The following is a 17276-nucleotide window of genomic DNA, read 5'->3' on the forward strand; positions in this document are numbered from 1 at the left end:
GGTGTAGGTCGCAGATGTGGCTCTGATCTGGCGTTGCTGTGGCTGTGGTGGAGGCCGGCAGCTGCAGCTGCAATTTGACCCCTAGCTTGGGAACCTCCATATGCTGAGAGTGCAGCCAAAAAAAAAGAAAAGAAAAAGAAATGCCTAAGGAAAAATCATGTTGAAGAAAATGGTGTTAATATATTCTTTGTAAAATTCACAAAGAATGAAGGAGTTTCTTCTTTTGCTGTTTTCCTGTTAGTGAAGTACTGTGGTCGTCGGAGGTTAGAGGAAGATGTATCTCTTTTCCTCTTTCTTCCCCACAGTCAGTGTACTTAACATTTTCGTTTATAATTCCAATATGTACATTTTGAGTTTAAGCATAATTTCCCAAATTTGCTCTCTGTATTTTATCATGTCACATTTGTTCTCACTGCCTCTCTGTTCTCCTGTTGTTCATTCTTGCATACTTTCTCTCTTTTTTTTTCTTTCTATTACTCTATGGTAAAGGCTCTGCATAATGTTCAGATGGTCCTGTGAAGATATTAAGCCTTTGACTTTTATTTGGAAACTTTCTGTCTGTGAACCCATTCTGCTCTAATCAATCTATATATTGAAGCATGTTTGTTTTCTCTTCCCTGGATTAGAGTAGGGATCTAATATTTTTTGTTTGTCTGAGTAGAGGAAAATAGGTAGACCAGATCAGTTTTTCCAGAAAATGTAATAGCTTTCTGTGCCTATTAAAACAAATAGTGGAGTTCCCGTCGTGGCGCAGTGGTTAACAAATCCGACTAGGAACCATGAGGTTGCGGGTTCGGTCCCTGGCCTCGCTCAGTGGGTTAAGGATCCGGCGTTGCCGTGAGCTGTGGTGTAGGTTGCAGACACGGCTTGGATCTGGTGTTGCTGTGGCTGTGGTGTAGGCTGGCGGCTATAGCTCCGATTCGACCCTTAGCCTGGGAACCTCCATATGCCGCGGGAGCGGCCCAAAGAAATGGCAAAAAGACAAAAAAAACGACAACAAAAAAAGCACCCCAAAAAACCAATGGTTGCATACATTTAAAAAAAAAAAAATAGTGTGAAGGTGTTCCTTGGTGGCTCAGTGGGTTAAGGATCCAGCATTGTCACTACTACTGTGGCTTCGATCTCTGTCGTGGCATTGGTTCGATCCCTGGCCCAGGAAATTCCACATGTCATAGTTGTGGCCAAGAAAAGTCTTTAAAAAAAAAAAAAAAAAACTCTTAAAAAACAAAACAGAAGTTCCATCATGACTCAGAGGAAAGGAATCCAACTAGGAACCATGAGATTGTGGGTTCGATCCCTGGCCTTGTTTGGTGGGTTAAGGATCTGGCGTTGCTGTGAGCTGTGGTGTAGGTCACAGATGTGGCTTGGATCCCACTTTGCTGTGGCTGTGGTGTAGGTCGGCAGCTGTAGCTCCAATTGGATCCCTAGTCTGGGAGCCTCCATATGCCTCTAAAAAATAAATAAATAATAAACAAAACATAATATTATTTGTTAGTTTACTTTAGCTTATAATGCAGCTTGATTATATCTTTATGTGTGTAATATTGGTTCATTCTTATTTAAACTCAATATAGGTATATAGGTATATATGTATTTATGTTTGTGTGTCCATCTTAGGAAAAAAAAATATCCTGGGCCCATTTCATAGGTTTTCATTTTCCAGGGGGAGAAACTCAGTGATGATAAGAATCACCTCTAGGTACCTTTTTTAGAGGTTGTATTTATCTGCTATGGTCGAGTTATAAATAATTATAGTTGAACTGTGACACATACATGTTTACATTCTAGTCACTGGATAGTTGTAGACTCTAGATAGATAGAAATATGCATCACCTCAGTCTGATGTGTGCTATCCCAGATATACCAAAACTGAATTGGTAATGATAAAACTAAACTAACTGTAACTAATTTGTAATTAAAACAGTAAACAGTAGAAAACTGTGACCAGATAAACACACCATGAGTAGTGCATTGATGATGGAACTTATATTCCCAGATTGCTTGAATTTAAATGATCTCCTTGTTTGCATTTACAATAGGAACTTTTTAATGTAGCCAAATGTTTCATGGCAGCCAAATGTCTAGTAGATTCTGAGTTCTGTTTCCTTAGAAAATTTAATAATGTGCTAAGTTTTATTTGAGTCCATGCAATTGTTATTAGTTTATCAGAGCTCTAGTGTCCCACATTTTTATTGCCCTTCCCCTGTGACCTTAAACAAAGATTTACTTTTTCTTCATCCTGCACTTCCCATTGATTAGATTGTGGGGTGAGGAGGAGTTCTGTTCTTCGTCAGCCTCGGAATGAGGCTGATGGAATTTCTCCCATCTGCATAGAGGCAGGAAGAAGAGAAGTCTCAGTTTTCATCGGCAGTGAGGCTTTCTCTATGATTTAGCATTCACTGTTTTATTGCATTATGTGTTTTTCCAATTTCATGTCATTGTCATCATTTCCTAAATCTTGAATCATCAACTTTTCTCCATTTATCCTCCTGTTCTCTTTGTTTAAGCTAGTATTACTCTTGCTTAGATTACTGTAATAGCCTTCCACATGTGCTCCCCTGCCACCCATTGGATACCTGTCTTGGAAGCAGACTCCAGAAGTTTATTGGGGAATACTCTTGGCACCAGCACATATGCAGGAGTGAAAGAAACTGAACTGAAGGAGAATTTGAATTGAGTTGAGATGCAGATTCAACAAAGGCTTTAGCTAATCCTAGAAATTTCTGCGTGTTGGTTGGTCTTTCCTGTTGTTTGTAACTGGGGCAAGGAGATTGTATCAGCTAACCTTTGGGTGTGGGCTGCCCCTGGGAGTGGGTAAGGCAAGCTGAGGATAAGTCAGCTGTTAGTTGCCAGTATTCCCAGCAGCTTGGGGAAAGTCTTCAAGTGGTGATGCAGACAAAGAACCCTATTTTGTAATTTTGAGATATATATTTCACAATTGTTCATTTCTGAGTATTTTCAGAGCTCTTTTATGATTTTCGACTCATGTTATTTAGGAATGCATTTTAAGATGAAACAAATTTTTGTTTTATTGTTTCTAATTTAATTGCTTTCTGATCAGTGAATATGATCTTTTTTTATGTAGAATCTCTCTGATTTGATGAGAATTGCCTTATGGCCAAGGAGTAAGTCACTGAATACAGCTTTCGTATGTGCCTGAAAAGAGTGTATATTTTCAAAGTTTTATATGCCATGTTGTATAGATGAACAGTAGGTCAAACCTACTTATTGGATTGCTCGAATATTCTAGTGGTATTTTTGGCTCCTTGATCAATTTTTGAAAGGGTTGATTCCTGGTATTTCCTCGTTAGGTTTTCCCTCCGTCTATCCTTAAGATAAGGTAATAGATAATATAACAGTGTAACTTGTGTCTTCTTGGCTAATTTTACTTTTTATCAGAATGTAGTAACATTTTTGGGTTTGCTTTCAGATCAGATTTTATTAATATGCCTAAACCAGCTCATTTTGGTCTTTTCTATATCCCCCCCCCCCCATCAACCAGTAGACTGTTGTTTGGGGTGTATCTCCTATAAGTATATGGACTGGTGTTTTTTTCTATACAGACAAGACACTGTCTTTTGACCAGAGAATTTAGGTCATGTACATTTATTGTATTTACTGCTAATTTGATTTGTTTATATTGTCTGCTTTTTATGTTGTTTGTTCCACTTTGTGGATTCTAATTTCTCTCCTTCCTTGACTTCTTTTTGATGATGATTATTTAAAAAATTTCTCTTGTTCTATTTTATTCAATTTTTCCCCTCCCACTCCTTTCTACTGTGATGGAAATTTTACACTCTATTTCTATTTCTTCATTGTTTACTGTAGAAATTTCAACTTGGAGACATTTCTTCAGGTGTTCTTCAGTGTCCTAAACTTTTTAAAAAGTTCACTTACTTTAAAATTCAATCTACAGTTTATTCTCCTAACAAATAAATACTTTAATACAGTATCTATTTACATCTTACATGCTTTCTTATATTTTATTTCCTTATTTATTTATCCCACTAATTAGACATTTTTATAGGATATGAAGAGCCAGCATTTATTTAGCTTTACCTAAAAATTTATTTTCTTTGCTGATTGTTCCTTCTTTTATCTCTGACTTTGCAAATAATATTATTTCTGTTTATCCTGGAATTTACCCCTTAGAAGTTTCTACAGGTAGTTAACTAAGTTTTTGTTTACACGAGACTCTATATTTGCATTCTTTTTTTGAAAGATGCCTTTGCTCTGTGTGTAAAGCTAAGTTGTTAGTAGTTTTCTATCAGTATAGTGTTGAAATGCTTGTATTGTGTTCTGCAGCTATAGAAGAGATAGTTCTAAGTCTAATTTTTCTTACTTTATAGGCAATCTATTCTTTTTGTCTGACTGCTTCAAAAAGTCATTTTTATGGAGATAAGCCTTATGAAGAATAAAATTCCTATTTTAAGTGTGTAGGCTAGTGAATTTTAATAAATGTAACCACAATTAAGATGTAGATCATTTCTTGAGTTCACATTGTGGTAATGAACTCGACTAGTATCCATGAGGATGTGGGTTCGATCCCTGGCCCTGTTCAGTGGGTTAAGGATCTGGCCTTGTCATGACCTGTGGTGTAGGTCATGGACATGGCTCGAATCTGGCGTTGCTGTGGCTGTGGCATAGGCTGGCAGCTCTAGCTCTGATTCTACCCAGAGCCTGGGAATTTACATGTGCTGCACATGTGGCCCTAAAAAGAAAAATATTTCAATCATTTCTATTCTTTTTAAAAATGTCCCTTTCTTCATTTTGTTTGAGAGAGTTCTAGTTACTGCATTCTTGCAAAACACATGATGTTGCTTGTCTTTTAAATTTTAGTCGTTCTATCCTGCTGAATAGCATTGAGAACTTTGTCTAGATACTCATGTTGCAACAGAAGAAAGGGTGGGGGAAAGATGTAATTGTAATGTATACATGTAAGGATAACCTGATCCCCTTGCTGTACAGTGGGAAAATAAAAAAAAATTATAAAAAAAAATTTTTAGTCGTTCTAATGGATGTGTAGTTACATTTTAGTGTGATTTTATGTTGTATTTCCTTAATGTCTAATACTGTTGAGCACATTTTCACGTGCTTAATGACCATTCATTAATCTTCTTTTGTGAACTGTCTTTTTAAATGTTTGCCCCCCCCTTTTAAGTTATTTTTTTAAGCACAATTTAAATTTGCAGAATAATCAAACAGATAGTATCCATGTCCGTCCCCTATCCCAGCCTTCTGCAGCTTCCGCAGTTGTTAACATCTTGCATTAGTGCAGTACATTTGTTACAGTTAAGGAACCAACACTATAGTACGTTTGTTACAGTTAAGGAACCAACACTGTCCTGTTTATTACTAACTGTGGTCCATTGATTCAGTCTTTGTGTTGTATAGTTCTATGAATTTTGACAAGTACATGATGACATTATAGTTTCATACAAAATAGTTTCCCATATGCTTCATCTGTCCACTCCTTCCCCTCCTCCCCCAGCCCTGGCGTGCACTGCTCATTGACTGTCTCTGTACCCTTGCCCTTTCCATAACGTCTTGCTGTTGAAATCATGCAGTATAATTTAGAGTGATTGCTTTCACTTAACATTTAAAATTTCCTCCATGTCTTTGTGTGACTTGATAGCTCATTTCTTTTTATCATTGAATAATATTCCATTGTATGAATATACAATAGTTTGTTTATCCATTTATCTTTTGAAGGATATCTTAGTTTTTGGCACTTACGAATAGAGGTGCTATAGATATTCGTGCACAAATTTACTCAGTTGGGTAAATACCTAGGACTATAACTGATGGGTCATGTAGTAAGACTATATTTAATTTTAGGTGGGATCATTTTATGATTTCACCACCAGTAAGTGTTCTTGTTGCTCTGTATCTTTGATAGCATTTGGTGGTGTCAGTATTTTGGATATTAGCCATTCTAATAGGTATATAGTAGCATCTCATTGTTACTTTAATTTGCATTTCCCAGATGACATAAGATGTTGAGCATCTTTTCATGTGCTAGCCATCCGTGTATCTTCTTTGTTAAGGTGTTCAACTTCTTCATTCATTTTTATTTTTTTGGCCATACCCGTGGCATGCAGAAGTTCCCAGGCTAGGTATTGAACCTGTGCCACAGCAGTGGCCTGAGCCACAGCAGTGACAATACTGGATCCTTAACCCGCTGAGCCACCAGGGAACTCTTCTTTAAAAATTAAAAAAGGAGTTCCTGTCGTGGCGCAGTGGTTAACAAATCCGATTAGGAACGATGAGGTTATGGATTCGATCCCTGGCCTTGCTCAGTGGGTTAAGGGTCTGGCATTGCTGTGAGCTGTGGTGTAGGCTGCAGATGTGGCTCAGATCCCATGTTGCTGTGGCTCTGGCGTAGGCCGGTGGCTACAGCTCCGATTGGATCCCTAGCCCGGGAACCTCCACATGCTGTGGGAGCGGCCCTAGAAAAAAGGCAAAAAGACAAAAAATAAATAAATAACAAGTTTTTTTACCCATTTTTATATTGGGTTATTGTTGTGTTTTAAGAGCTCTATACAGTTTAGATACAGGTTCTTTATCAGATAGATACAGGTTCTTTATCAGATATATTCTGCATATATTTTCTCTTAGCCTGTGGCTTGTGTCTGCTTTCTCTTGAGAGTGTTTCTGCAGAGCAGGAATGTTTAATTTTAGTAAAGTCCAATTTATTGATGTTTTTCTTTCATGGATTGTGCTTTTGGTGTTGTGTGTAAAAACTCATGCCAAGTCAAAAGCCACCTACATTTTCTCTTATTTAATAGACATGTTATTGTTTAGTATTATATAGTTAGGTTTATAACCCACTTTGAGTTAACGTTTGTGGAATGTATAAGGACTATGTCTAGATTCTTTTTTTACCAGTGGATGTCTAGTTGTTTTAGTACCGTTTTTTGGAGATTCTCCATTGAGTTGCTTTTGCTCTGTTGTCAATGATCAATTGACTGTGTTTGTGTGGGTTTATTTCCAGGCTTTCTATGCTATTCCATTGATTAATTTGTCTATTCTTTTAACAGTACCATGCTGGCTTCATTATTATAGCTTTAGAGTAACTCTTAAAGTTGGGTAATGTGTCTTTCAAATTTGTTATTCTCCTTTAGTATGGTGTTGGCCATTGTGGGTTTCTTGCTTTTCTATGTGAATGTTAAAATCGGTTTGGTGATATCCACAACACACTGGGATTTTGGTTGTCATTGCCTTGAATGTGTAGGTCAAGTTGGGTGGAATTGGTATCTCAACAGCATTGAGTCTTCCTATCTATGCATGTGGACTCTTTCTCCATTTGTTTAGAAATTCCTTAATTTCAATCATCACAGTTTCACTTTTCCACATAAAAGTACCGTACAGGAGTTCCCCTGTGGCTCAGCAGGTTAAGGATCCTATGTTGTCACTGCTGTGGCTTGCGTCACTGCTGTAGTGTGGGTTTGATCCCTGGCCCAGGAACTTCCACATGCCACAGGCGTGGCCAAATAGAAAAAAAGAAAAAGTATATATAGATACCATACATAGTTTGTTAGATTTATGCCTAAGTATTTTGTTTTTGGGTGGTGCTTATATAAATGGTATTGTGTTTGTTTTTAATTTCAAATTTCAAGTTTTAACTGCCAGTATATGGGAGTGCAGTCAACTTTTATATGTTAACCTTGTATGCTAAAACTTGGCTATAGTCACAGTAGTTTTAGAAGCTATTTTTTGGTGGTAGTTATTGATTCTTTGAGATATTCTTCATATTTCCTGCTATTGAAGTTTTAATGTCTTCCTTTCCAGTTTGTTTACCTTTTTCTTTTCTTTTTTTTTTTTTTTTTTGTCTTTTGTTGTCTTTTGTTGTTGTTGCTGCTATTTCTTGGGCCGCTCCCGCGGCATATGGAGGTTCCCAGGCTAGGGGTCAAATCGGAGCTGTAGCCACCGGCCTACGCCAGAGCCACAGCAACGCGGGATCCGAGCCGCGTCTGCAACCTACACCACAGCTCACGGCAACCCCAGATCCTTAACCCACTGAACAAGGGCAGGGACCGAGCCCGCAACCTCATGGTTCCTAGTCGGATTCGTTAACCACTGCGCCACGACGGGAACTCCTGTTTACCTTTTTCTTATTTCATGAGCTAGAAACTTTTGTAGGATGTTGAATAGGAGTGGTAAGAAAGAACATTCTTATTTTTTCCTGGCCTCAGGGGAAAGCATCTAGATTCTCACCATTAAGTATGAAGTTAGCCGTAGGTTTTTTGTAGATGTTCTTTATGAAGTCTAAGAAGTTTCTTCCAGTCCTAGTTTGCCGAACCTGATAGGTGGTGGATTTTTGGGAAATTCTTTTTCTGTATCTGCTGATATTGTCGTATAATTTTACTTTTTTTTTTGGTCTTTTTCCAGGGCCGCACCCGCAGCATATGGAGGTTCCCAGGCTAGGGGTCCAGTTGGAGCTGTAGCTGCCAGAGCCACAGCAACACCAGATCTGAGCCTCGTCTGCGACCTACACCACAGCTCACGGCAATGCCGGATCCTTAACCCACTGAGCAAGGCCAGGGATCAAACCTGCAACCTCATGGTTCCTAGTTGGATTCGTTAACCACTGAGCCACAACGGGAACTCCTAATTTTCCTTCTTTAGCCTGCTGTTGTGGTTGCTTTTGAATGTTGACCTACCTTGCATACCTGGAATAAATCCCACTTGGTCATGGTAGAATTCTCACTGTACATTTTTGCATTTTCCTTTCAGTCATTCTATTTTTAAACCTGGAAATTCCATTTTTAATTTTTAAATGTTTTCCACTTCTCTCATCATGATCACTTTCCTTTTTTTTTTTTTTTTCTTTTTCTTTTTTTCTTTTTAGGGCCGCATCCACGGCATATGGAGGTTTCCAGGTTAGAGGTTGAATCAGAGCTGTAGCTGCCGGCCTACACTACAGCCACAGCAATGTGGGATCTGAGACTCATCTGCAACCTATACCACAGCTCACGGCAATGCTGGATCCTTAACCTACTGAGCAAGGCCAGGGGTCGAAGCTGCAACCTCATGGTTACTAGTTGGCTTCGTTTCCACTGCACCACAATGGGAATTCATTTGCCTTTTTACTCCCTTCCCATACTTATAGTATATGTAATAACTGTATTTTGTAATAGTATTTTAATAGCTGTTTTCAGGTTATTCATTTCTGGTTTTGTTTCTGTTGACTATTTTCCTTTTGTGTGGATCACATTTTTCCTCCTAACATGTCTCTTAATTTTTATTGAATTGTAGACATTGTGAATGTTACATATTGTATTTGGATTTTGTTACTTCTTTTTTTTTTGGCTGTACCTGCCAGTTGTGGAAATTTCCATGCCAGGGGTTGAACCTGTGTCACAGCAATGACCTAAGCCATTGTAGTAACAAAGCTGGATCCTTAACTCTCTGTGACACAAGGGAACTTAATGGATTTTGTTATTTCTATTTGAAAGATGTTAAAGTTTATTTCGTTTAATAAGTTAATTGATGTTCGTATTAATACCTTTTAGCCTTTTTTTTTTAATGCTTTCTTAGGGCAAGTCTCTCATAGCTTTTCCTGGTGTTGATTCAACAAGTGTAAGTTAGGCTGTCTCTCTTAACCCTCTATATTTCCTATCTGTGAGTTCATAATTTGTATTTCATTTTACATCTGTGGCTCTTGCATGTGTGGTTTATACATTCGTGTAAATCCTTAGCATTTTAGGCAGGAGAGAGAAGTGATTTTATATGTATTTATAAAATATAATATTAAAGAATTTCACTGACCTCTGTGTAGTTTGATGGGACCAACTGCAGTGGTAGAGAGCTCTGTGAGGAGGCTCCCACAGGAGCCTGTGATAAGATAATGGTAGTTAGTATAAATATTGTCATAGTGGAGATAAAAGTGAAGAAACTGGTTTTTTTAAAAAATAAAGACTTCATAAGAGTTGCTTGCCATCAGGCAGTTGTACTCATTCCTGCACACACAGTCTGGGAACCTCTTACACAGAGTTCCAAGCAACACATTCACAAATACTCATGGGCGCATCGTATGTATAAATCTGAAAGTTTGTTCACAGTGGAATGAATAATGCTTCAGTATGCTTAAATCGTGAAATGTATTGCGGCAGCAAAAATAAATTATTCGCGGCTACTGCAATTAATTAATACATTTACGTAGTAACTATTATTTCGCATTCTGTTCTCCAGGTGCTCTTTTAGTGACTAGAGAAATAATAGCGAGGAAGGCAAAAAACTGCATCTTTGTTTTCAAAATCCTTGTTGCTTCAAACAATGTAGAAATTATTTATAGCAAGAATCATTAATGTTTGTTATTTTTGTTGAGTGGACTATTGAGTATAAGATAGTCACAGTTTTCAAATGTCAATCTATAGATCATTTGTTAACTAATAGCAGAAAACTGCATTTCATGGGGAAATTTAATGATACTATCTTTTTTCTTTGGCTTTACCCATGGAAGTTCCTGGGTCAAGAGTTGAACCTGCATCTCAGCAGTGACAACGCTGGATCCTTAACCCACTGAGCCACCATGGGAAATCTTAATGGCCAGTATCTTAATCAAATACCTAACTTTATCAAAGAAAAAAATGACAAATGGACACCCCGCCCCCTCGTTGTGTAACGTAATGTAAGAATGAGGGTATAGCATCAGTTACGTAGTATTTTTTAAAATTCTGAATCCCATCATGAGAAAACAGCCAGATAAATTCAAATTATGGAATAGTCTATGCAAAAACTACTTTGGATTTTTCAAAAATATCCCTGACGTGAAGGACACTCTTCCCCTTAAACTCCCCCCAGGCAAGTCAAAAGGTGCATGTCCTGTTTTACATTAATGGAGTGTGAAGGAGTATAATAAATGTAATACATACTGCTTGTATTTATAACTCTCATCTGGAGGTTTCTCTCCTGTCTGTCTTAGACTCTTTTCCCCTGATTCTTTTGTTTTCTCTTCTGAGGTCCCATTATCAGAGCCTATGCTGCCCATCTAGGGGCCCATCCTATTCTCTGAAGCAACTTTCACTTCCTTTTTACTCTGAACCTTTTCTTCAGGGTAATAAAAGTGTTTTGTAGTTGTGTTTAAAAGAAAACCAAAAAAAAAAAAAAAAAAGATATATATCTCTTTGACCCTTGAGAGATTTCCGGTCCGCTCCACCACATTGAGAATAGGACATATCCCAAGAAATACTTCCCCTTTCTCTTCTTTTTACTTTTCCTTCTCCATCAGTCATTATATTGTATGAAATTTTTATTCAAGAAACTGTAGGTGAAAAAATAAAATTCCTTATCATATGACTCATGATTGTTACCTTGTGAAGATGCCATTTCATCAGCCTTTAAGTTACCAGGTCGTGCCCCCATGTAAAGGGGCAGGTTTTGCTTGAAGTGGAAAGGTTATGTAGTATGTCTTTTGTAGCTCAATAATGGTGCAATCAGTTGGTCAAGAAAAATCGTTCCCTTAGGCTTGGAGTCCATAATAAAATGGGAAAGCACCTAAGCTCCTAGAGGTTTCCTTCATTCCGCTGTCATCCATATCCAAACTATCCACACATCATGCTGACTCTACCTCTGAACCAACTCTCAAGTCTGTCGGTTTCTCTCTGTTTTTACAGCCAAGTCCAGGTCACGGCTGTGTGTCCCCTGGACCACGGCAATAGCTTCCCAATCAGTCTCCGTCTTCCCACCTTTGCCCTTGTACAGTTCATACTCTGCAGAGCAGCCAAAGCGATCTTAAAAAATTAGGACTGCATTTATGGCCCTCTCCTATAGAACCTTCCCAACTTCTTCCTTCTGTCAGGAACATTCTGCCTTCATCACTTTTTCAGAGGACTTACTCTAGTTTGTCATTTAAGTCCAAGTTTAAATATCAGCTTTCTTAGAGGAGCCTTTTCAAAACCCTAATCACTCGGAATCCCATCCCTTTGTTGTTTTTATTATGGCAGTTACCACACACACACACACACACACACACACACACACACACACACACACAGAGTTCTGTATAATAAACGCCATGAGAGCAGATCATCGTCTGAATTGTTCCATATTTGCATCTCCTGGAGCCAGATCAGTGTTTGGCTCGTAGTGTTTGTTCAGTCAGTATTTTTGAGTTAATAAGTGAGTATTGGACGGTAGCGGTACAGAGAGGATTTATGCTGCTTTATGGTGAAAAGGAAGACATTTAACATTTTCCTCGCTTAGTACTTAGTAGATTTCTTTATGGAGGCAGGTAAGGAATGGCGACTTCTTTGTGCCTGTCTGGAGGAAGGGGCAGTGTCTCTGGGTCTGGGAGGGTGCGGTCAGGTGCTGCGGAGCAGACGTCCAACGAGAGGATGGCAAACATGAGGAAAAACTTGCAAACCACACCAGAACCTGAGGTGGGTTTAAAAAAAATTTTTTTTAAATTTAATTTTATTATTTATTTATTTATTTTTAGGGCTGCACCCACGGCATATGGAGGTTCCCAGACTAGGGGTCTAATTGGAGTTGTAGCTGCCGGCCTACACCACAGCCACAGCAATGTGGGATCTGAGCCGCGTCTGTGACCTACACCACAGCTCAGGGCAACTCAGGATCCTTAACCCACTGAGCGAGGCCAGGGATTGAACCTGAAACCTCATGGTTCCTAGTTGGATTCGTTAACTAATGAGCCATGATGGGAACTCCAAAATTTTATTTTTTAAATTTTTATTTCTTTACTTTAGGGCCATACCCAGGGCATATGGAAGTTCCCAGGCTAGGGGTTGAATCGGAGCTGTAGCTGCCGGCCTACACCACAGCCACAGCAACTCGGGATCCAAGCCGCATCTGCGACCTACACCACCGCTCACGGCAACGTCAGATCCTTAACCCACTGAGTGAGGCCATGGATTGAACCTGCAGCCTTATAGATACTAGTGGGTTCATAACCTACTCAGTAACAGTGGTAACTCCTGTTTTTTTTTTTTTTTCTTTAAGCAATCCTTTCAGACCGGGAGATTTGTCTCCTTTTAAAAATCTTGGAGAATTTTGTTTTGTTGTGATAAGGAAGGTTGTCCTGTTTCAAACATATTTCATCCCAAGAATATAAAAATTAAAGAAATGTGTTCTAGAACAGAGGAATAAGTACTCCATAGATTATTTAAAAAATGTGAGCGAACATTAGTAGATATTTGAAACCCAGGATGGGAAAAGTGACGGGATAGCAATAGCCATCAGCTTGATCATTTCTCATTTTTCCAGGAGTGTCAACTTTTGACTGAATTTTTTTGCCTTTTTCTTCCACTTCCTGGAACCCCACATGACTTTCCATTATTAGAGCTGCAGACACAGTAAGAGAGTAGAGATGATGGACTGGGCTTTTTGCTAGTATTTAACATCGTCTGTGTGGAATATTCTTTTCCCTCTTTTTCAGATGGCTAGATCTCATTTCTCCGTGGCACTGTCTGAAATGTAATGACTTATTTGGCATACGAAATCGAATAGAATCCCTTACCATTATTTTATTTCCAAGCACAGCTCAAAAATTAGATTGAGCTGGTGGCTATCATGTCGCTAACTTGTACCAGTTTCTCCGTTCCTCCCAGTTGTTTAATATTTGGCCTGTTAGATTTTTGTCAGGGACTCCTCTGGGTCATATGTACTCACAGATCTAAGCTGCACTGTCTCCTCTGGGCGGGGGGAGGGCGGGCTTATTGTACTTAGTATATAGTGCCCCATTGCCCAACAATTTCCCACCTTGTTTGAACATATAATAATTTTTGGTGGACAAATTATTCTGTGTGTTTTGTTTTGCCATCTAGTTCCTGTTACCAAGAACAGTTTCCCAATCTTTTTTTTTTTGTCTTTTTAGGGCCGCACATGCGGCATATGGAGGTTCCCAGGCTAGGGGTCTCATGGGAGCTGCAGCCACCAGCCGGCCTACACCAGAGCCACAGCCACTCCAGATCCTTAACCCACTGAGCAAGGCCAGGGATCGAAGCCGCCACCTCATGCTTCCTAGTCGGATTCATTTCTGCTGTGCCGTGATGGGAACCCCCCCATCTTATTTTGCACCTCACAAATCCCCATGTGGTCCAGGGTTCATAGTAAATGACTCAGATGAGATGAACACTGGCATCGGAATACCTGCAATGTCCCTATTCCTCAGCGCGAACTGAAAATGCTAGAGCCGTGCGGTGGGGATCTCATACCTCTTGTGGTTTCTGGTTTATGTGGGTAAATAGTTTTTCTCATGGTGAATTGATAACATGTTTTGGTGAGGTGAAAAAAAAATACCTTCAGTTGTTTTAAAAGGGATTTCTCAAGCGCGCTGGTTTCTAATTTTTAGATAGTGTTTCTTCGCTGCTCCAATACAAGCTCCTTCTTCTTTAGTGATTTCAGTTTAATCCCTTTACGTGACATTCCGAGTGAGGCTGCAGCGCTGGGCGAGGCAGTCGCTGTTCTCTCGTCCTGCAACGGGGTGTGCAGCTTTCCCCCAGTTGATGTTTTCAGTTCTCTTTGCCTCTGCCCTCCGGCAGGTACTCCGTACCTCAGCTGAAGTATTTCAGTCATTTCTTAAACGTGTCCCATACTTCCCCATCTCTATTTTGTTTCTGCTCTTCTTGCCTGAACTGTTCTTATCCTGCTCATCCTGTATAGCCTTGTGTAAACGGCCCTATTTATGATATGCTTTTCTTAATCCCTTACCTTCCTATCATTCTCTTCTCTTCTGAATTCCGCTTGAGAGAGTTATTTGCATACTTTTCTTCTTTCTTCCTAGATGATGAGGCACCCAATGTGAAAACAGTGTGTTCACCTTTCTTGCTCATACCGCACTTAGCATTGCTTTTAAAATGCTCTCCCACATGCATGTAACCAACATCAGAATTTTTAAAATCAAATTAATTAGGAAACACTTGGGAGGCACGTGCCATTTTAACTAAGTTGAAGTTAAGGCTGATGGTTTGTGGTTTAGGGGCCAAAGGTCTGTGACATTTGGCCCCGTCTTCCCTTTTCCTCTAAGATCCTGTAGCTGGAGTTCAGTGCTGTTAGAGCATCGCAGGCCAGGAAGAGTCCTGTAAGGCTTCCTGACCTCCTCTCTCTTCAGAAAAGATTATAAACAAGTGGGCTCAGACAGGAGGGCCCTGACCCTAGTGTCGGAAACCCTCTGAACAGACGTCGCAGCTCCTCTTGATCAACCGTTATCGGAATTCATGCTGTCAAAATTTTACTTTATGCTAACTCAGCCAAATACTCAACTCTGTTTACCAACAGTTTTATTGTTTACTTATCTCTTATGAAACTTGGGCTGCAGATGTCCTTGGTTTGGGGCCTGACTTTGTATCTTGGTAGTAGTCCCTCTTCCAGGCATTTCATTCCCTGTTGTCAAGAGTGGAATCACGCGGTGGCTTCTCTGTCGATGGCCGTGGGCGTGTGGCTTCTGCTCCAGTCCCTAAGGGAACAGCCGTGGCAGGATTTTCCCCCAAACCGTCTTGTCAGTTCTTGCAGATAAAAGCTGTGGGAGTTCTCTGTATTTTTTCAGATGAAAATACCTCAAGTACCTTTTTTTAAAAAAGGGAATATAATTTGTTAGTCATGCAAACAGAAGTTTGGGAGAATCAGAAGAGTGTGTGTGTGTGTGTGTGAGTGAGTGAGTGAGAATGCTGTGTAAGTTGTTTCTTATGTCTTTGGTTAACTAATACTGTATCTACTTCCATTTTTGGAATCTTACTGTCATATTATTTATGTTCTTAACTTTTTATTTCATTACTGGGGAAATGTTATGCTTTTTCATACAAATAGTCCCTTTCTTTTAAAAGGTCCACTCATTTAAAAAATAGACGTTAAGATCGTTACACTGGTGTTATTTTCCTGACTTTAAGGAGAGGAACTTTTAAATAAATTAGTTATTGTCTTCCCTGTTATTGAACATGTGGTCAGTTGTCATGTTCATGCATCCAAATGATCAAAGTCTGAACTTCTGTCTAATTCTTCCCTGCTGTTAGGCTACCCTGTCATGATCAAGGCCTCAGCAGGTGGTGGTGGGAAAGGCATGCGAATCGCTTGGGATGATGAAGAGACCAGGTGAGATTCTGTCCAAAATATACTTTTGATGAAAATTGCAGTTACTGGAGTTTTATTAAACTGACAAGTAAACAGATACCAAAAGCATAATGGAATAATTACAATAATCCTTTAATTTGACTCTTCTAGATGGGGAAAAAATTGAAATTTTGCAGAAAACTTATTTATATTTTGATGACGATTACCCTATTATAGAGAGAGAGTTACTTTCTTAGGCATTAATAAAGGATCGTCTTTTTTGTACAGTGTATTTTAAAAAATTATAGTCATGATTCTTTCCTCTAGGCAAAAATTAACTAATATTTGGCTGTACAACTCAGAAAGTGGTCAAAGATTTGAACCAAATGTATTTGAAAGCAGTTGCCATTGCATCTGTTGGTGGATTTCTCAGCATGCATTTGCTTTCCTTTGCTTGGCTATGAAAGTAGTGAAGTACTTTGATAATTTTATAGTGTGAAAAACATTTCCTTTTGAATTTGAAATTATTGTTATGTCCTTTATAAGCAGTGCACTCTGTTGTAAATTTAGAGCACTTTCTTAGTTTCGAAAATCACAAGAAACTTTTAAAACAAGATTTAAAAAACCCAATGTATTGATAGCGTGGGAACTCTATTCAGATTTGTATTACCTAGTTCCAAGTTTGGCAGTAAGAGAGATTTATGTCTTTTTTTTTTTTGAGGAAGGGAGATGAAAAAAATGACTGGATTATTACCATTAATGCTGTCTTTCCTGCCTTTTCTACCCAGAAGTAGCTTGGTCTTCCAAATGGGTAGTTCTGTTTTCTCCTTTTGCTTTTCTTCTCACACCCTGAAATTTCTGAGAGAGGAATCTTCAAGTAAGCCATCTCTGTTGAGATGATCAAACATGGGACACTATTTGTTGTAATAATACATGATCCTTATTTAAAAATTTTGTTCTGTATCCTCTGTTAGTTTGGGGAAAATGAAAACTTTGGGAAAATGGGGAGATCAGCCCCAAACACCTATATATTTGTCTTGGAGAGTCACCAGCTGTGGACGGCATCCTGCACTGCACTTTGTCCGCCCTCCCTCCCTCCTTCCTTGAGGAAGACTTTTTTTTTGCATAATCCACAAACATTTCAACCTTCTTCGGAAGGAAATCTTAGTAGCCATTAATTGCTTTATCATTTTATCCTGAGGTGTGTCTCCCTCTTGTAACATGTGCCCTAAGCTTCTTCAGGGAAGTAGCATCTATGACTTATATTA

At 39.0% G+C, this 17276-nt stretch overlaps 1 protein-coding gene across 2 annotated transcripts in view; it reads left to right on the forward strand.

Annotated features, from left to right (window-relative positions):
* Positions 1 to 17276, forward strand: part of PCCA (propionyl-CoA carboxylase alpha subunit) — a 365509-nt gene that overhangs the window by 130210 nt on the left and 218023 nt on the right. For both annotated transcript variants that reach the window (XM_021065866.1, XM_021065867.1), the window contains one exon: positions 15972 to 16050. In XM_021065866.1, the coding sequence (XP_020921525.1) occupies positions 15972 to 16050 (79 nt within the window). The remainder of the gene's footprint in view (positions 1 to 15971; positions 16051 to 17276) is intronic.

This window comes from Sus scrofa, chromosome 11 (genome assembly GCF_000003025.6).
Source record: "Sus scrofa isolate TJ Tabasco breed Duroc chromosome 11, Sscrofa11.1, whole genome shotgun sequence".
NCBI lineage: Eukaryota > Metazoa > Chordata > Mammalia > Artiodactyla > Suidae > Sus > Sus scrofa.